The following is a 22178-nucleotide window of genomic DNA, read 5'->3' as shown; positions in this document are numbered from 1 at the left end:
TTGATAATATTAAAAGCATCATCATTGACATGGTTTAAAAATTTACAGCTTTAGTTTTGTCTGGCCAAATATTTTGATGAAGTTAGAATTTAGTCTAAAAATCATGGATTGGCAAGAACAATGTGGTGTGTGAGACCAGATTGGGAGTTTTATCCAATTTGGATAGAAGTCTATAGTGATTTTCCGAGTTGGCATTAGAATTGTCTTTGACTAACTCCTTTCCTTATCACCTATATCTAGACAGTCCCTAAGTTCTCTCACATTTTCCGTGCAGCAGTGTCTCAGATTCCCTTCCTTTGTACTTTTGTCTAGATCTTTACTTCCTCATGAAAATTCTCCAAGCTCATTTGGCTGACTCCTCTGTCACAGTTTGAAATGTACCCCTATTGTACTTAGACCAATCCAAACCTTCCCAGCATAAACATTTCTTTCTACAGTGGCTCCTCTTCCATTATAATTATGTGAATTTCTCCCATTCGAAAAACAACTTATTTAACCATCTCCTGTTGTTAAATACTGAAGATGTTAACCAATGTTTTATATTTGGTATCATATCCTGTTCATTCTTTTTCTCAATGAATTTAGGAGCAATGATTGTGGCACATTCATGGGTAGGATATATCCAACTATTAAAATGATTGTTTAAATTCTTGATATGGAAAATGTTTGAAATGTTTTTGAAGAAAAAATATTTATACCAGACTCTTTATAGCATGTGTTTCTTAATTACAAATAACTTATCTATCATCTATCTATCTATCTATCTATCTATCTATCTATCTATCTATCTATCTATCTATCATCTATCTATCATCTATCTATCTATCATCTATATCTATCTATCATCTATCTATCTATCTATCTATCTATCTATCTATATCTATCTATCATCTATCTATCATCTATCTGTCATCTATCTAATCTATCATCTATCTCTTTATCATCTATCTGTCATCATCATCATCATCATCTAGCTATCTAGCTATCTATCTAGCTATCTAGCTATCATCTATCTATATCATCTAATCTATCTATCACCATCCATGGCAATGGTCAACTCTGGGTGTTTGGATTGGACTAGTATGTATTTTAGGATGTTTCACAGTAAACAATAAAAGTTATAAAGTACATAATAAAATAAAAAGAAAATATGCGTACATCTGAAAGTGATTGCTATTAGAGAGTGGGATTTTGAATTTTTTTTCTGCTTCTGTATATCTCTAATTTTTTTATTACACTAGTACTAAATAGTATTTAAACTTAGTATTAAGTAGCATTTAATAGCATTAAATATTTAATAGTATTGAATATTATTTACATTTAGTATTAGAGGGTATACAATTAATTAAAAGGGTTTAATTAAACATTATATTTATGTAAATATATGCCAGACCATATGTAATTTCCGCAATATCTCTTCTGTGAAAAAACTTTAGAGCTTTATTTTCCCTAGTATCCAAAGTTCAAACTTGTTAGTCTGGAAACCAGGCTCTCCATAACTTAGGGCCTGTAGGTTCTTGGCTTTCACTATCCAGTGTTTCATCTCAACAAGATTTCAGTGCTCTTGGATGGAATCCCAACTCTTTTTCTGCTTCACCATTTCCCTAGTTCTCCTTGACACTCACCTATCCTCCAGGCCTAGGCCAAATGCTGTCTCCCATGGTCTAACTCAAGCATCTGTGTACACTTACGTTTTGTTTTTAATTTTTTAAGGTCTGTTTATTTCTTTCCTATGTAGTATTTGTACGTACATATTATTAGCTTCTCAATTTCATTCATTGCACATGTGTTTCTTGGGGGGGAAATGGGGGTATAGTTAAACTAGTAAAATCTATCCTCTCATAACGTATGATTACTCATTCATGAACTGTACAACACATATGGGTATGAATTGTCGCTTGGCCACTTGCTGACTGCGTGCATTTAGACAAGGTATCCAACCTCTCTCTACTTCGTTTTGCTTATTTGAAAATTTGAGGAAATGGTATTTAGTATTGCTAAGGATTCAGTGTGACAATTATATGAATATTATAGATTATCTGATATAACGTCTAATGCAGTGGTTTGGCTAAAAAGAGATTGTTTTCCTACCAGGGATGTCTTGAGGTGAGAATTTGGTAGCTGAAGGGGAAGCTCTGACAATTTCAGCACAGGCTTCCTTTGCTAAGATGCTGCTCCAGTTTTCCCAGACAACAAAAAGGGGGGGAAAAGAAGTGAGATCTGGGGTTGCACATATCATTTCCTCTCCCATTCCACTGACCAACATTTAGTCCCATAATCACATTTAGCTGCAATGGAGTCTGGGTAGTTAAGTCTCCCTGTGTGCTCTACTCAGGGGGGTGGGTCTTATTATTTAAGGTAGAAGGGAAGATTGGGGCCAAACGATATTCATAATAAAATCAGGATTCTGATCCTGAAAGACTGTAACTCACACCCAACTGGGTTGTGAGACCTCCGATAGCTTCCTACTGACTTTTCTAGTGCAATCCTATCTATAGATATGCTACACATACCTTTTCCTTCAAACTGTTAAAACTCATAAAGGACAGGGAATCTGTCTACTTGTCTTATTTAACTTTTAATGTGTACCCTTATATTCTTTACTTTCTCCTCTAGGTTAAATAAAGAAAAACCACAGCACAGGGGTATTCCATAGTTTTCAGTAGTTTAAATATGGCTCTAGAGAATGTGGGATTGAAGTTGGTGAGCATGTCATATTTGTATCCGGATGCTGATAGAAGGCTCTGGCTGGTAGAAAAAGCCTGATTTATCTTTTAGCTACTTTTTCAGTTCTTTGTAATTAGGATATTCATTCTACTTCCATCATTGCACAGCAGTCAAAAGGGAAGTAGAGCAATTAGCATTGCCCCCACACCTTTGTCATTGGCCCTACAATTTTCAAGAAGTAGTAGTCTTTGAGATTATGTAATATCCTCTACTAATGACAATATATGAATGTTATTACATTTCCTTTTGTGACAATGTGCTGTTGTCTGGCAGTTTTGAGGGTCATGTAGGACACAATGGTAAATAAAGAAGAATTCTTAGATTTTTACATTTTTATTTTAAAACAAAATTTTATAGTAATTAACACCTACTTTTAAACAGAATGATGCATTAATTAAATGCCTTGTCATAACTATTATAAGCTCTGTTAGAAAAATAGACATCTCACAACTACAGTGTCAGCTCTTTAATAAATACATAAAACAGCAGTTAGTAGTCACTCAATTATATGAACAGCTTCATAGTATATTATGTGAAATTGTCATATTCCTCAGTCTTCTGTGTCATTTAAGGAGACTTAATTTTATGTATAATTCAAAGCCAGAAGTAATAAGAAACTTGTTTAATGAGAATTTATTTCTTAGAGCTGTTTTATATTTAAATATTTTAATTTAAAAATACACTCTATGTTAAAAATTTTTTACAAAGGCAAGACTTGTTAAATGAAACAAATAAGGTTATATTACTGATAATTTAAAAACATTTCAAAATTTTCTTTGCAGAGGTTTAAAAATGAAGTAGCTGTTAAATGTACAATAGTTTAAAGTTATGTTAAATATACACAAAATGAATTTCTATATTAATACGTGCAAATTTATATTTTCTTATAATTTAGAATTAAAATATATTCAATATTCTTAATAAAATTTATGTACCATGCTTGTCATTGTGTGTAATTCTTACCAAATCACATTTCTCTATGGTACAGTGTAAAGTTAGTAAAAGTTCTTTATACAAATCACATTTTCCATCCTTGGTGACTGTAGGGTTTTTTGGTTTTTTTTTGTTTTAATTGTTGGGTTAAATAATTTTAACTGAAGTAGGTTGTAAAGGTTAGAGACCTGGTTAATAGAAATAGCTTATAAAGATAAATTTTATGGAGGAAAGTATTTCAGGTAGATAAAAGTAGTGTTGTTACTCTCAGGTATTTTATTAACAGCTGCCCAAATAGCTGAACAATTGTTTCATATAATTAAAATAATTTAAATATGCACTTTTATGACAGTCATTACATGGGCTTGAAGGTAAATTTATCAGAGCCAAAGAAAAAAGCCACTCAAAAGAACAGAAATGTTAAAGAAGAATAACAAAGTAGAGGACTCAAAGAGAAAGTTTTTGTTTTTTTCCCAACAGCACTGATTTGTTGTATCATATTTTTCTTCTGTCACTGACATAACACATATGAGATGCCGCAAAATCTAATTATTGATGGTTACATGTACCATTCTTCCACCTAATTCTGTTTAACAGCGAGATGATAATATAGAAGTATTCTTTACAAAGGAATAGAAAGCATAAAAAATTGTTAACAAGACCCGGAAAAACCCACTCATTCTTGTCAGTTAAACTAGGGTTTGCAGAAATCATAACCATTGGCATAAACAGGAGGCAGAAAGAACTTTTATAACATAAAGGTCTGCAGGATGTGAGCTCATAATCATACAGTTAGGATCCATGTTGAGTTGTATGTGATCTAATTGTACTGAAAACTGGCTCATGTTATCATAAATAAATTTTCAAATATTTTTAAGAAAGGAATGTCCCTATACCCACGAACATTTAGTTAAATTAATTAGTGTACTATTTATTCAATCACAACCTTCAACACTACATCTAACAGGCCAACAGTTGCAAGATACATCACAATTTCAGAGATGTTATACTGAAAGAGTAGATGTCTCAGAATCAATGAAATATGAATATGTATAATCAATTACCCAGAGTAAATTTTCCATAGAGGAATCATTAAAGAGAAGGGAAATGATCTGAAAGCTAGTTTTATATTTCCTTGAAAAGTAATATATTTCAATTTGCGTTGCATGAAATGGAGTTCTTAAGGTCAATATTTATTGATAAGGACAATCATAAATTAAATGTTAAGAGCAACTAAAACAGAATACAATCTGCACATGCTTGAGCTCCCAAGTAGCTATATTTCACTCAAAACTTTTATTAAAATATATAGGCCTCAGATCCTTTAAAATTGAATCTCTAACAGTTGTGATAATTTAAAATTCTTAGTTTTTAATGGATCTTCCTTTGTTCAGGTGAATAGATTCAAGTGAGTTTTAAAATTAAGTGATGTTTGGAAATGAGGAACATTACCATTGCATTTGGTTACTTTTCACAATTAGGCTTATTGAGTTGGAAGTTTTAGGGCAATCCCTTAGGAAAGGGGAGTGGAGAAAAACAGGAGTAAGGCAAGGGAGCAAAAGCCACAGAGTTGCTATCCCAGGTACCTGGAGGAATATAATTCTATAGAGAAAAATTTCCATAGTCCATCATAAAACTATTTCAGTGTTTCATAGGTACCTGTTGTCATACATAAGAATATCTTCAATGGAGATTAAATATATATTAAGAAATATCTGGAATTTATTCCTTAGTGATGTATACACTGATTTTAATTTTGAGTTTTGAAAAATTTGCCTGTAGAAAAAAGTCTATTTTGTTTAGCTTAAGTTTTTTAAATCTTTATTAACCAATGCTACTTTGAAAACTTAGGACTTAATAAGGTTTTTAGTGAATTTCTGAGTCTTGCAGAGAATATCTATGACTTCATAAATATTAACGAATTGGAAAAGACATCAAATGCTTATAAATCCATGAACACTGCAGTGTAAAGATGTCCCCAGAGAAATAAAATGCATACAGTTATATTGTAGTGTATGGCACATTTCTAAGTCATTACATGGCACATGTAATTTAAATGTAAGTCATTTAGGGCACAGAAATGCTGTCGTACCAAAAGTGTTCAAGTTCTTAACTTTGTTAACCATTAAAAATTTCATTACTTGTGTTTAATATCAGTGAATTTCAAAAGGCTCCTCTGGTCATATTGAAAATACGCTCTATTTACAAATATTTTATCTAAGAATACCCTGTTTTCCTTTACCTTTTAATTAATTCTAACTAGTCAAATATTAATTCTCTTCTCACAAACCATTAAACAGGAACATGCCAATTATTCAAGTAAAATATAAGCTCTAAAATCTTTAAGAATTAGATCTTTAAGTAAAAAAAGAAAGAAAGAAAGAAAGAAAGAAAGAAAGAGAAAGAAAGAAAGAAAGAAAGAAAGAAAGAAAGAAAGAAAGAAAGAAAGAAAGAAAGAAAGAAAGAAAGAGAGAGAAAGAAAGCGCACATCACCAGCATAACTACAGTCATCATCTAGCATTGAACTGCCTATCAGGAAGTTTGTCCCTTCCTAAGATAACAGCGTTGGTGCATTATAAATTAGTGCAAACTAGTGAGAATGTCAAAATATAAACCCTGGACTTTTAGGGTTTCATTTTACTTTGCTCTTTTGGATAGTTCATTCCACATGGAAATTAGTTTACAAACATCGTAATGTTCATTTTTTTAAATTGCCAGCATTTTAAGAAATGGATTTTTCCCACTTTTTCCTTTTGGGGGGCTGTCAGGTATCCATTTATTTTCTTTTGAAAAAGGATGCTACATGTGACAGGCAGACTGCAAAATACGATTTTTACATTGTCCTTGGTGGTCAAGGGGATCTTACACAAGTGAGTCAGAGTACTGAATTATGTCAATGTCCCCAACCTCTCATTTGGGGAAGGAAATACAGTTCAACTTAGAGTCACAATTGCTTGGCTATAGGGGATGGCTAATGGAGCGCTGCTGTGTTCGTTGGCTCCAGAACAACTTACTATATGTTTTAAAATGTTCTTTAGGATAGAATATGAGGTGGAGGGTTAGTCTTCATTGAAATGCAAATATCTAGCACTTTGATTAACCCAAGTGCTGGAAGACAAAAATCTGGGATGTTAATTATAAGACATTGTTGTCATAGGCAAAGCTCTGTACTGCACACAGGATTACTGGACTTCTAGCCAGTAAAATCAGACTAAGCCTGTAGGGCTATGGTAATTGTGAAGATGCCTCCATTGGCCTCTGTATTAATCTCTGGTTGAACACTGCACAGCTCTAGGGGGTGCTGTTCATACAGGCTAAGGCGTGAATGGATTTCACCCCTGTAGTTAGCTCTTCGAAGGTGATTAGCAGGGAAGATTGGAAGCTAGTCACGGCCAGTTCAGTGTGGATGACTCTTTTCTGCTTTGCTTTGCAATATTCTCATGCTCATATACTTAAGACTTCAGTAAATCACATTTAAAAACACTTGCCAATTACATATTTTAAAGACTCTAGAGGTAGCATTATATTGTGCAATGAACACTAGCCTGGCAATAAGAAGATAGAAGTCTTCGAATGCTGCCGCTTAATCACTGGGATAGTTTTTGAGAAATCACTTAAAACTTTCTGAGCCTTTATTCTCTGACTGACTAAAAGGATGAATTAGCTTTTTTCTAAGATATTGTCTATCTTCCCCCAGTTGCATACTTTAAAATTCTGGCCAGTGGGGTTGAGGTGATAAAGGGAAAGAATGTCCATAGGCTTCATGGAAGGGCAAAAATAATATAATTTACTATAGCTTTTAATTTGAAAAATGCTAATAAATAGAGTAAATATCTGAGAAAACTCAGTCAAAAGTGTGGCACTTTTCTTGAGGAAGAGTTTCTCAGTATCTTGTGAATTTTAACCTGATGATTAGACAAATGAAATGGTGAAACAGTCCATCCAGTTTACCAGGGAAGAAGATATAAAACTCCACATCTCCAAACAACGAAGCTGTTCAAATTGTGATGTTACTTTACAGTGTCCCTTATTAAACATTCAGCTTTTAAAACCAGTATTCTAATAAAGTGACATTGTATTAAGTTTTTATGGCAGTAGTAACTTAGCACTTATTTAATCCAGTCATCTGTGACATATATAAACTTATCCTGTAAGAAAGAAAACCAAACTCTAAAGGCAAAGAGGAGAGAATGTTGGAATTAGTATCCATCTTGTAAAAAGAAAACAAACACACATGCATAAAACTAGTTTCAAATGCAATATCCCTCAAGATAAGGTTTTATCTGTTCACCTCTTGAATCAGTGGATCACTAACCATTTATTCATCTAGCTGTTCTTGTCAATTTGCTGCCAAATTTTGAAGAGTTTGGCAACTTAGTATAACTGCCGTATTATTTTTCTCATTTGCACCTTCAGTGCAGGGATTACTGTACCCTTGCAGTGACACAATGCCCAAACTGTCTCAAAAGCATTGCGTCTCTCTGGGAAGTGTAGGAATGGCAGGTACCTGTAAAGTGTAATCAGTGCTCTTCAGATGATCTACATTCTATGCTGATCTAAATAAGTTATATATTACAGTAAAGTGCTACAACGACACTAGTTTCAAACAGTAGTAAGACACATTTTTCTCTGAAAAAGTCAGCAGCGATGTGAGTCACATGATGATGAGGATGCTTGTCAGTCTTCATTCTAGCGAAAACCAGCAACTAGCACGATCTAGAACAAGTTGTCTCCTCCTGTGACTTCTAAAACTATAATTTTTAGGAGCAATTATTAAAAATCCAGTTTCCATACAGTACTTTTTATCTTTTCAGAAGTTGCACCTGAAAGTTTCATGAGCATTTAATTTGCTGATATCCATTTTTATTTCTTCAGGCTTCTCACGTCGGTAGGTTACTGCTCTTGTGCAAACACTTTGCAGAATCAACTTGTCCTTGACAGAGAAGAAATATTAGCATTAAGTAAGGACCTAAATACAGGAAGTAGACAATGACATGCTGATAGTAATTCTTTTTTAGAATTCACTGACCTTTTTTGAGGCCGACACCCTGTAATCTGCTGAGGACTTTATTTTATTACTATTCCATTGTAATATCACCTGTCTAATGATAAGGACTTTAAGCAGCCCAATCAAGAATGTAACTATGAAAATGATGAAAAATATCCTCAAGTAGCTTGGGCTAGAGAAGCATTCTGTAATGAAGCAAACAAATGAATGGATTAAAAACTGTAATTAGTAAATCAAGGGATTCCAACAAGTAAACAGTGTTTACCATCTCATTTAACAGGACCAAAGATATTTAGAAATCTACATTTTGAAAACAGATAACTGCCATTACTGTCGATTCAAAGAGAAAATTCTAGAATTTTTATTACATATTTATTTTTAAAATATTTTCAACATAAAACTCTGCTTTGTAGAATAGCCACAATTAAGGCATTTAGTAAGTATTTTTTGCAGCTTGATTCTTTAGTAGTATTAACTGGAATATGGCCAAATTCCTTAACCAAATATAATTGTATCCATGATAGAGAAAGTGACAGGTTTTGTGGTGTGTACCCTTGATCACTAGTGGAAAATAGGATTTAAAAAATTATTTAACAACTCTACTCGCTGGCTTATGTTTCTCTTATTATACTCACTTTTTATTTGTTTCCCTCCAGTAATGGAAAATAAACATCTGCAGAAGCTAAAATCGGTACTACTATAGCAGATGAGTAATTATTTCCATTGAAATTGCAGTGTCACTTTTCATGATTATTACACATAGCTCCTCCAGGAAATAAGAGTATCCAATTCAGGACAATACACAAAATCTCTCTCCTCAGATTTATTTATTTATTTATTTATTTATTTATTTATTTATTTATTTTACTTGTCTGTTAACCAAGTCTGTTCTGCATCTAAACATTCCACTTGTATTTTTTCTAGAATAAATAATTACTAGTTGGAAAAGGATATGCTGCATTAAGAGGAGGGGCATGTCTTAGCACTAGACTTTTGGCAAACTCTAATTGGAAAGTCTACAGACTCTGTGACTGCCAGAGGTATTATTCAAATCTGAGAGGAACATGGTTGCACAATATGCCAGTATTCCACAGAACTTACCAGCTGTCCCAGACTCACAAAATAAACTCCTGGCCTAAAGAGGCATGTGTTTTTTGCCTATTCTCCAGATTTTGGGGACTTCACCTAAATGTCTGAAGGTCTCCCTGGGAGGGCCTTTCGGGAGGGGACCTGCCAAGACTTAGAAAAGAGATCACCCAGTCATGGGTGATTTGTGTCTGAATTCCCAGGGATGACCAAGCATGCTCTTGAATAATCCAAGAGCTCAGTAACAAGGGCAAGGGCTCCTCCCCAGGTGGGAAGACAGTCATTTCCTGTTGGTCGATGGTAAGATTCCCTGAGAGAAAGGTTAGATAGAGTCTGGAGAACTACTAATTGGAATAGAAGCACCAAACGCAAGATGCAACTTTTCCCTCATTACGAGTCTTTCACACACACAGAATCCAAGATGCTCCATTCAAAGGTGATGCCCTTGGAGTCTTTCACAGTGACCTTGAAGTCTGTGACATGCACCCCGTTCATCCTGACAGACTGTCATTTCCCTTGGCTGACTTAGAACTACTCAATCAGCTAAGATCCTTATAGGGGGCATATGGCTTGATCCCACTTACTGGCTTCTTGCCTAGAAGCAGCTTAGCCAGAAAGACCAAAGAACACCCTTTAAGTGTGATTGAGTGGATAGATAATAGAGGTGGCTAACAAATGCCCTTTCCCTCTCCTTGCACAATAGTTGTGAAGAGGAGGGGATTCCCCTAGCTACCGATACATTTTACAAATGTTTCCAATGGGTTAGGATAGAGGACATTTTCAGGGCCCAAATCCAGGTGCATTTTTAAATGTCATTTTGGATAGCCAAACATTAAGCCTTGGCCATGACTATCTTCTTAGTTTAGGTCAAGCAAGGGCTTTTCCTAAGGAGCTTTAATGGAATACTTTTTGTAACCACACTTAGGTCACAGTAGGTTTGTTTACTTAACATAATAAATGACATGTTGACAGGAAGGGCTCCATTTATTAGAAAAAGCACTTGGCTTTCTGGAGTGATTGCTACAGCCCCAGCTGGCAGCACATGGGCTCTTTTCAGAGCCAAATTCAGTATGGGCTAAAATCAGTATAGATGTGAGGGAAGGAAGCAAAACTCTGGAGAAAGTTTATTATTTTGTGAACTCTCTCTAAGATCTGGAATTATTCTTATAGGTTAGAAGAGAGACTGGACATAGTAGTAGCAGTAGGAATGCTTTCAGTGAAGACATTATTTCAAATTCATGTGTAGTTTAATACCTTACACCCAAGCAAGGCAGGGTGCTGACTTTTGGGTTCTAATGAAATGGTCTTTGAACACAGCTTTCACATGTTTCTCTCATTTATGTGTCATCTTTTAATTTACATAATTCTTTCAGGTTCACTGGCTCATTTAATCTTACACAGCTCTGAGATTGGTATTACCATCTCCATTTTACAGATGAAAAACTTGAGGCTCAGGGAAATATTGTAAAAGGCTCATATTTCTTAGCTACTAGTGTCAAGGGACATATCTTAAGCCAAGGTCTTCAGACTAAAAGTTCCATACCCTTTCCATTGTGCCACCTTTATAATCAATCATTCACCATAAATTTTATATCAGAATGAAAAGTACCAGGAAGGAATGGCCTTTTTGAAGTTACGCATTTTTAAAAAGCAGATCATTGCTATTTAGACTTTTTTTTTGGCTTCACCTGAAACATGAAAATGTTGGTTTGACATGAGGAAGGTTATAACTGGAAGCAAGTTTGGTTTATAAGGGATAATTATGGCTTCATAGATGTCTCTAAGGGTGAAATGGACTCTAAATAAGAAAATCCTTGGCTCAATGAGGCCTCTCTAGAAAATATGTTTGGTGTATACCCACAGAAGTGCACAGCATGGGAATTTAGCTGGGTAGTTGAGATGGGATATCTAACAATCAGCCAATTGTGACAAACATACTCAGTTGATTTTTTAGAGTACTATTTCTGGGAGATTGAAAACATTGAAGCAGTCAGTCCATTCTTTAAGATGGTTGATTTTGGACCCTTTTGGGGAACGTGATTCATTACTTTCTCAATGTTTTGATTATTAAGTTTGGTTTACCTGATGTTTGGTCCATATAATGCTGTTCCATGAAAGCACATGAGGATTTACACCGATCAAGTATAGCTTGAGACAGATTGTGGGGGTGAAGGCATTGCACACAATTCCTGTAAGGGGAAACAGAAGTGAAAACATAATCTTTAAAAAGCTTGTAGCCTGTAGTATTTTCTACAAGAAATGAAATAAAATAAAATACTGTTTTAGGACAGCAGCCTTGTGAAACTGGGAAAGAAAACTATGACACTTATTTGTAATCTTGGCTAAATTTTGTACTATGGGAAAGTTATTTTCTAACCACTTAACATGGTTTAATAATGTATGAAATCAAAATACTGATTTTTCTGCCTATGCTTTCTTTTAGGATTTTTATGGTTTCGAGTCTTACATTTAAGCCTTTAATCCATCTTGTGTTTATTCTTGTTTATGGTGTCAGAAGGTGGTCTAGTTTCACTTTTTTGCATGTATCTGTCCAATTTCCCCAACACCATTTATTGAATAGACTGTGTTTACCTCATTGTATGCTTTTGCCTCCTTGGTGTGGGTTTACTTCTGGGTTTTCTATTCTGTTCCATTGTTCTATGTTTCTGTTTTATGTTAGTACCATGCTGTTTTGATTACTGTAGCCATGTTGTATAGTTTTAATAGTTTGATATCAGGTAGCATGATGCCTCTGACTTTGTTCTGCTTTCTCAAGATTGCTGTGGCTATTTGGGGTCTTTTGTGGTTTCATATAATTTTTTTTTATCATTTGTTCTAGTTCTGTGAAAAACAAACTTTGGTATTTTGATAGGAATTACATCAACTCTGTGGATTGCTTTGTGTAATATGGATGTTTTAATGATGTTAATTCTTCCTAAGCATGAGCAGGGTATATGCTTCCATTTATTTGTATCTTCTTCAGTTACTTTCTTGAGTGTCTTATAATTTTCCAAGTACAGGTCTTTTGCCTCCTTGGTTAAATTTATTCCTAGGTATTTTATTTATTTATTTTTTATGCAATTGTAATGGGACTGTTTTCTTAGTTTCCCTTCTTGATAGTTCATTATTGCTATAAAAATGCAATGGATTTCTGACCTATTATGCTAAGTGAAATAAATCAGTCAGAGAAAGACGAATACTATATGACTTCACTTATATGTGGAATAAAAAGGACAAAACAAATGAACAAACAAAATAGAAACAGACCCATAGATACAGAGAACAGACTGGTGGTTGCCAGAGGGGAGGGGAGTTGGGAGACTGGATGAAAAAGGTGAAGGAATTAAGAAGTACAAATTGGTTGTTAAAAAACAGTCATGGGGATGTAAAATACAGCATAGGTAATATAGTCAATAATACTGTAATAACTATGTATGGTGCCAAATGGGTGCTGGAAATATCAGGGGAAACACTTTGTAAAGTATATGATTGTCTAACCACTATGCTGTACACCTGAAAGTAATAGAAGATAATATTGAATGTAAACTGTAATTGAAAAGTAAAATTTTTAAAAATAACTATTCTATCTTGAGAAAAAAATCTATAGGAAATGAATAGATACTCTCTCACACACATGCATACACACACAAATAGCATAGATGCTTTAGAAGATGACTATTACGACACTATTAGAAAAGTTTAGCAATGAATACACAGTTCAGATTTTGGTTGGTTTCATTATAATTAACTCCATTATTATGCATCATTATGTTGAATTTCTAAGAGAAACACATAATTTGCTCTGCATTCTTTAAAAATTTTTACTTAGCTACCAATCCCAGAAAGTGAAGGTCATATAAATTTCTTTTTTAATTTTTAAATTTTATTTTTGTTTAAAATATTACAGTCATATAAATTTGAATAAAACAAGTTGGAAGGTACAGTGATGTTTAGAGTAGTGGTCTTTGAACTCAAACAAACTGTTAACTGGAAAATTAATTATTGGCACAAAACAATAATGCTACCTTCATTTAACATATCACCTTTCATTTATCCATCATTTATTTCTATAATGTTTCATAACCACCATCATTCAATGGTAATAGCTAACATTTTTTTCTATGATTACTGTGTTCTGAGTTTTATTTTTTTAATTAGAATCATCTAATTCTTTCACAGAACTATAACAAGGTATTATTATCCTCACTTTTGATATCAGGAATATTGACAGAGAATATTCTCAGAAAATTCACAGAGAATTTCAACGACTTGTCCTAAATCAAACAGCTAATTAATAGTAAACTGTGAAGCACGCAGCCCCTAAATCATCATATTGTAAACCTTAAAGTTGCATAGGTTATATGCCAATTATGTATCAATCAAACTGGAAAAAAACCCAATGAACCCTTATGAATACTGAATATTATTCTTAAAAAAATACCACCTAATTCAACAAAAGCTAAGGCAGTGAATGCCTAGATAAATTCTGATATTCCACAGCTATCTAGGGGCCAAAGATTAGAATCTAAGTCTTAAAATTCCCAAATCCCCCATTCAGTTCTATTTCAGCAGGATGATAACAATTTATTTGGAGTAGAAGATCCAGTGCTTCTAAGATTATGGAAGGCAGAATAAAAAAGGAGAAACATGCCTTGGCCAGTTTGTCTCAGTGTTTTGAGCGTCGGCCCTTGGACTGAAGGGTCCCGGGTTTGATTCCGCCCAAGGCCGTGTACCTCGGTTGCAGGCTCTATCCTGGCCCTGATCCGGACACGGGCAGGGTGCAACCAATTGATGTGTCTCTCTCACACCAATGTTTCTCTCTTTCTCCCTCTCTCTGTCTCTGTCTCTCTCCCCTTTCCACTGTCTCTGAAAAGCAATGGAAAAAATATCCTCAGGTGAGGATTGAGGAAAAAAAAAGGAACAAACACAGCTATAGTGGAGGACTGTTTTATGCATGTTTGGCATCAGAGAACACATACCAGTTTTCATTGCAGGCTGTGTGACACGTGGGGCAGTGCTCACAGAAGCGGCCGATGCTCCTGGGATCGGTGCACTCACACTTGCCGCAGACACAGGTGCCTCTTCCACTGCACACTTGCCCCTTAGAATTGATACAGTGCTGGGCTGAAGTTGACGGGCACTGGCACCTATCTCCTTCCCAGCCACCGAAGCACTGGCATCTGCCTGCTTCACACTCTCCATGCCCTGCAGCAAAGACACCCCAGGACCTAAGTTATTGGGGCCCCCGACTTTGTGAAGCATTTCCAAATGAGAATTCCCCTGCCATCTCCATGGAAACACACTGACAGTGAAGTGAGTGTAAATAGCATCATTTTGTATTTGTCTGACCTAAACAATGCCAGGATATAGGAGTGTCTATCTTCAAAGCTGTTCTAGTGCAGATAATCTGATGCTATTGTATTGTGCTGGTAATTGTGAAGTCTGCCTTGCTGCAGTGACTGCCTGACTACTTGAAGGTCACTGTACATTCAATTTTAAATTTAAAACACAAATATAAAGAAGCTACGAAGGTTGAAGTAATGTTAATTGCCTGACTTGAAAAATGGGTATTTGATGAATAGCTTCCATAATTTATTTTGTCTCTCCTTATTGCCAAGGGCCTGGGATCACTTTGAAAGTTCGTGAAACAAACCCTTCTAGTGTTTCAGTTCTGCTACTGCCATGTTTAAAGGTAAAATTTCCAGGGAAGCCAAACTAATCCTTTCACATCTTCAGGACATTATTGAGCAGGGCCTGTCAAAAGTATGCTGTGCACTATTATTACAGGGTAATGAGAGAAATCAAGGCGGTGGATGTGGGTTTTGGGGTTGGGAGCATTTATACAGACAAATAAGTTAAGGGAAAACAATGGTTATATGTAGTTAATGGATTTTAGACTGCAGAAATATCCAAAATTTAATATGCTAATGTGAACTAGAAATCTTCAAGAGGGGGTACATTTTACAGGGTTATGTAGTATTTCTCAAGCTTATTTAGCCACAGACATTTTCCTTCCTTCCTCCCTTCCTCCCTTCCTTCCCTCCCTCCCTTCCTTTCTTCCTTCACTCCTTCCTCTCTTCCTCCTTCCCCCTTCCCTTTCTTCCTCCCTCCCTCCCTCCCTTGCTTCCTGGCTTCCTTCCTCTCTCCCTTCATTGCAGAGCACCTCACAAGGTAACTGTTCCATAGAGTGTACTGTTGGATCGGCTTAATTTGCTAAATGTAAAACTAATGAGGTCCAGGCCAAACACACGCCTGCCAGACCCTGTTGCCTGTAAGCGGGCTGCATGACTGATCCTAGGCAGCCGACCTGTGAACATGTGTTTTTATTCTCAAAGGAAACCAGTGAAGAAAATGCTTGTCGGCCTCCAGTTTGCACTTACAATTTATACACAAATAATTCAAAGCAGATTCTCAACTGCCTGTGTGTCAGTAGTATCATAATCATATAGAAGAGGGTCAGTACATTAATTTGTGATATTTTACTATAAACAGAGACTGGGATTTTCAGTATATTTCAAACTTCTTTGAGATATCGACAACTGTGGGAAAGGATTTCAGAATTCTTTCTCTTCCCTGTCCCAAACAGGATTAGCTCTAAAAAATTAGCAGGTAATTACTGGTTTGTTCTAGTCATCTATAATTCATTTTACCCATACCAGGTTGAGTTGAATAAATGTTTAAAATATAAAATATTTTGTATATATAATAGAATAAAAATGCAATTTACCATCACATTTTTATGTGATATAGGGCAAATTTTTAGCTTACACAGAATAGAAAATTTATTTTGTATAGTTTTTTTACTTTATGCTTATGACAATGAAATATTTATCAATAATTTAATTAATATTTAAATTTATTAATAAAATGCAAACACTAAAAAGTTGTTTTAACAAGTCAGCAGTTCGATTCCTGATCATGGCACATGCCTGGGTTGGGGGCTTGATCCCCAGTAGAGGGCATGCAGGAGGCAGCCGATCAATGATTCTCATGATTGATGTTTCAATCTCTCTCTCTCCCTTCCTCTCTCTGAAATCAATAAAAACATATTTTAAACACACCATAAGTGGATTTAGCATGTTGTCACAGAAAAATTAATTCATTTAAAAACAATAATTTGTATTAATTTTTAAATGCTGCAGATTTTCTGGACTCTAACCTCTAGATGGCAGTAAACTGAATTAGCCAAAAAGTACTTTAGATGTTTTTGTTTTAGAATCTGGTCTGTGTGGGGCCTCTGAGACTAATCTTCTAGATTACTAATGAAACCAGTATTTTCTTGAAGAATACTGTCTTTTGACAATTTTGTGTCTGATATTGTTCCAAAAATAAACTGGAAAGTTTTAAATAACTACAAATTTCTAATACCATCTATAATAATGCATTAAGAATTTTCCAATGAATGAAAAGTACATTTTTATAGCTCACTGTCCTCTGAGCAAGCTGGAGGGAGTAACCACTTATGAAAATGAATCAGATCCTTCTAGAAGAATACTCTGATTACAGAAAGCCTGTTGGACATCATCAGTAATTTCCTTTTCTGGTATCTATCTTCACAAGGTCAAGGCATACTTGAGAATAGCAATTAATTTGGGGTTTTTATTTTTAACTATTTTATAAAATTATTTAAAATAGAAATATCAGAATCTTGTGATATAAATCTGTTGCCATGCCCTAATTTCAGGGACTTTGAAACTTTAAATATTAAATTCAGATTCAGGGTTAGTAATTATAAAGATGTGATTTAAAGACACTTTAACATATATACTAGTTTAATAGTGATTCATAAAAACTGCATGTGTAATATTATATATTTATACTCACCAGCACACAGGCTTCCATGGTGATATGGACAAGAAAAGTCATCCTTTTCACAGTATTTTCCATATACTTTTCCAAGCTTAATTTTGTGACACAAACATTTCCCACAAATACAAACTCCTCGACCACTGCAAACAGGTTGATCCTTGTGTGACTTGCAACTCTCAGAAGGGAATTGATCTTCATCAAAATGACATTTATTCTCATCACACTGGAAACATTTGGAGTCTAGAAAAGTTTCATCTACACACTTTCTTTTAGGTCCTCTGCTGTTATCACACTGACAGCTGCAGTTTCTGTGTATATGAATTTTAGTGGTTTCATTGAAACCAATAGGTTTGATTATTGCATAGTTTTTTCCTCCTGTGACATCACATTTTTTCATTGTAACTGTTACATTGAAAAAAACCTAAATTTGGGGCAGGGTAAAAGAAAAAATATATGTCTTGATTATTTTTATCACCAGTATTATATCTGTTAATGATATTTTGAATCAATATTCCATCTTATAGAAATTAATATTTATAAATTACACACGTACTCTTTCATACATACATGTAACATCCTTCTTTAATTTTATTTATTTCCTAATTAATAAACTAGAGAGTGAAAGGATTCAGTGACTGCTACTTGCTTAGATTATTTGAAGTGTCTATTCTACTTTCAATTATTAATTTATGTCCTCAATTGATTTCTTAGCAAACTTGAGAGAGACTAGATCATTTTCCAGATTCTGTCCTTAACATGGGGGTTAACAGAATATTTGATACTAGGGATAGATCAAACAAACTAGATCTCAAGGGTTTAAAACAGTAGAATCCCTTGAGATGGGGTGTTCAAATGAACAATTTTAATTTTGTTTCTGTTTTCTAGGGGGTCAAGTAAAGTTTCAGAGTTACATTTTAGTTTATACATGGTGTTTACAGAGGAAAACATGAGGCTTTCTCTAAGTCAAGGAAAAATAACCTAGGACTGTAACTCTCAGATCTTCAGATCTCAAGGCAAGGCCATACATTTGTCTCAGTGGAGATATTAGCCCCGAACTAAGAATCTGGGCTGGCAGGAATTGGTTTCCTCATGAAACTACAGAATTTCTTTCCCCTGCCAAAGTTTTCCTTTTTCTCAGTTTTTTATTTATGCACATGATTGGTTTAATGTGTCTGTTTATATTTGTCAGTCCACCTTATGAACTTTAGGTACTTTGGCAAATAAGGTTATATGGTCTTTTCCATGTTAGACTGAAATCTGTTACAATTTAAAAATAACATGTGCTAGACTCTTTGTTTGGAATGTAAATAGATAGATATAAATAAACATATAAATATAGATATATATCTATCCATATAAATATATCTCTCTATATCCCAAACCAAAAGCCTAGCACAAATATATATATATATATATATATATATATATATATATGCATTAGAAATCAGAATCAGTCTCATAACATTAAAATCAATACAGTTGGTGTTGTATTTTAAATATTTTTGTCTTTAAGAAATTAAAGGAGTAACAGATGCGTATGATAATGTGGGCACTGTCAGTATTAATAGCAGAGCAAAATGTAGGGTTTATATAATTAAGAGGTCATTCCTGACAGTCAGACTGTTTATATTACTTGTTGTGAGGGGAGTAAAGGGATGGAGACAAAGACAAAGAAAAAAAATGTAAAAAGTAAGGAAAAACATTCTGCCAAAACCGATTTTGAAAGAAAGAACTACTTCTAAGAAGGTAACCCTTTCTCAGAAAGTAACTTAGTGCTATCTTTTGTTACCACAAAGTTTTCTCTATATTTAATGGATATCAAATATGTATTTTGTAAATTGATATGTAATGTGTTTTTTTTTGAGAAAATCCAAGGAGTGATTATGGGGGAGCCTACAGAACTCAAAACTAGCAATAATTAATTTCAAATATACAGTTTGCTGGAACAACTATACTACCTGCAGATTCTAAATTTACCAAGAGGGAAAAATATATTCAAACTAAAGAGAAAGGAAGATTCTCTTTTATTCAATCTTAGGACCTTAGGACCTTTTATTTTTATCTCTTTGAATAACTCTTGTTCTTTTTCTCTATATCATGAAATTAAAATAATTAATAACATCATACAGTCTTAGATATGGAAGCAAATGGGATTATAAATCTTCTAGTCCAAGCTATTTATTTAAATATGGGGCATCTGATGCCTCAAGAGGTAAATGACTCGCTGAAAATCACTTCATCCAAGAAGAATTCCCTGTGAAAGCATGTTCCTGTGTGTTTGCTCTCTGTAGTGCGGGTCCCAGGAAGGTCCTTCTCTCCTGCGGTCCTGTTCCTGATGGTTCTCTAACCTGGGCCTTGCTTTCCCACGTTTCACCCTTTTTTAGTTAAATGATGACACTTCTTTTTTATTGTTCTTAACAAATTTCCCTGCCTCCTCCTAAATCATTATGAGTGTGTCAGAACAATCAAAATGAAAGATTTTGGGATTCTCAGTTTCAATCTACTGCTCCATCACTCCCATTCTTTTCTGCAGCTTCCTCACTTTCAGTTTCACATTTGCTCTGAGAATTTTCAGATTTGAAACCAAAAAGATACTATCATCATCAGAAGTACAGACACTACTTATTTGAGGAGATGTGATTTCCTAATATGTAATGGCTGTGACACCTACATTTAAAGATATTACTGCTGAATAAGTATTTAATATATATACTTATTTATTTTAACTTGAGGGTTATGCCAAACATCTTAGTTTACTGGACATGGGAAAAACGCACACCAACTTACTTCGTCATTGCTCGTCACATTTCCGCATCCTTCTGTGCCTGGCCTTCTGGTCCCATCTGGACAGATGGCAGTGATGTTCAAATGGATGCCTTTCACCTGGTTTTCCACTTGAACTTTCACTTCTGAAATAAGTTTCTGCAGAGGCATCATTTTTTAATTTTATGTGATAGCAGTATCAAATGTAAGCAAGTAAACAGTGTCACTTTTATCAAATCATTCTAGATTTAATGAAAAGATTCTACCTCTATAAAAGGATGAATAAAAACATCAGTTCTACATAATGAAATACGTAAGAAATACTAAAGATTTTAACCTGTCTGCATTTAATTGCTCTATTTTTTTTACTTATTTCCATGTATTTCTTGCATTTTGATCACTTCAAATGTAAATCTAACTCAGACTGTGTTACAAAAATAATCATTTTTGATCCAGTAATCTTTATATATTCTGTGATAAAATTTAAATAAAACATTGAGAACACATATCATCAAAGAGAGTAAATCTTGACAGCTTAAAATCTGAAACATGTTTCTGACATTTACAGATGTTAAAGAAACATTTCAGTTTCAAATACTTTAGACTCTCATGAAAGCTAAAATGCCTTATTGACACAGAATTGAAAGGAAGTTTTGGGGAGCCCATTTCTATACTATAGGCTTAAGAATTACCTGCCAGATATGGTCCTATAAATTCTCCATGAATGGCCTAGGATTTTTGCCAAGTTCCTGGGACTTGCTTGTATCAATCAAATCTGTTCCAATTCTTAATGCTGAAATAGATCCCCTTACTGAGCAGAAAACCATTCACTCATTTATGCAATCTTTCAGAAACCATTTATGTAATGCCTATCATGTGTCAAGCACACACTAATTTCTTCCATCACAATCTCTGGAGTTTCAAAAATTCTTGCTACATTAAATACATATTGTAGACTTGTGTGTATTTAATTTTATAAAACTAAAGATCTACCACATGCAAAAATCCTTAACATATATTGTAAACAAAAGGAAGAGAAAAGATGACGTATATACCTAAGGAAAGAGTAACTAGATACGAAGAAAAAAATTAATTTCTAATGTCTTCTAATTCTTCACTTGAGTAATTTTTCTTCTTCAGTTGTATAAACAATAAAAAGATATATGCTGATTAATAATTAATTATGGAATTATGGTAGTAAATCTTTAAAACAAGATACTTCCTCAAATTAGTAAATTTTATTTGGATTAGGTAAAACTGGCAGGCACATTTTTTATCTTCCAAAGAGGTCATACATTGTAATCACTTAATTGAATGATTTGGGCAAACCAACAGAAACTTCTAATGGTATACAACAGGTGTTGACATGGTGATGGTTTGACAGATTAGAAGGAAATCCCTAATATAATGAGTGTTTTCAGTTTGCCCTTCTGAAATTCTGCTTCTCTTAAAATCTTGAGCTAGTTATACCAATGTTTTTTAAGCAGGGTGTGAAGACAAATATCTAAAATGTTGACCAGTTTTGGCATTTAGAAGTTAAGCTCCAGACATAGTTATATAAACCTCACTTTTAATATCTAAAAGGTATAGAGGCAGAATCTATTATTTTATAATGTATAATTCTTTTTTAATTCAATATAATTTTTTTCCCTTCTTAATTTCAGCTAAATCACTATTGCTTTTAGAGTTATGATTTTTATATAATTTTGATTCTACTGACTGCTGATGTAAAGGATAAAAAATAAAATATAGTAACATTCACCATGTACTAAATTTGTATGTGCTTTTATAAAATTCTTAAAAAGGAAGTGCAAAAGATGAGAATTTAGAATGAAAATATTTTTATTTTTTT

At 34.1% G+C, this 22178-nt stretch overlaps 1 protein-coding gene across 1 annotated transcript in view; it reads right to left on the bottom strand.

Annotated features, from left to right (window-relative positions):
- Window positions 1–3073: 3073 nt before the first annotated feature.
- Window positions 3074–22178, bottom strand: part of ITGB8 (integrin subunit beta 8) — a 76422-nt gene continuing 57317 nt past the window's right edge. Inside the window, exons 9-14 of the mRNA XM_081147444.1 lie at window positions 20351–20485; window positions 17579–17984; window positions 14734–14959; window positions 11837–11943; window positions 8690–8853; window positions 3074–8593 (exon numbers count right to left, since the gene is read on the bottom strand). Of these exons, the coding sequence (XP_081003570.1) occupies window positions 8471–8593; window positions 8690–8853; window positions 11837–11943; window positions 14734–14959; window positions 17579–17984; window positions 20351–20485 (1161 nt within the window). The 3' untranslated portion in view covers window positions 3074–8470. The remainder of the gene's footprint in view (window positions 8594–8689; window positions 8854–11836; window positions 11944–14733; window positions 14960–17578; window positions 17985–20350; window positions 20486–22178) is intronic.

This window comes from Miniopterus schreibersii, assembly GCF_964146895.1.
Source record: "Miniopterus schreibersii genome assembly, chromosome: 9".
In the NCBI taxonomy this organism is placed as follows: Eukaryota; Metazoa; Chordata; class Mammalia; order Chiroptera; family Miniopteridae; genus Miniopterus; species Miniopterus schreibersii.
Note: the sequence above shows the minus strand (reverse complement) of the source record. Positions and strands in the feature narration are given on the sequence as shown.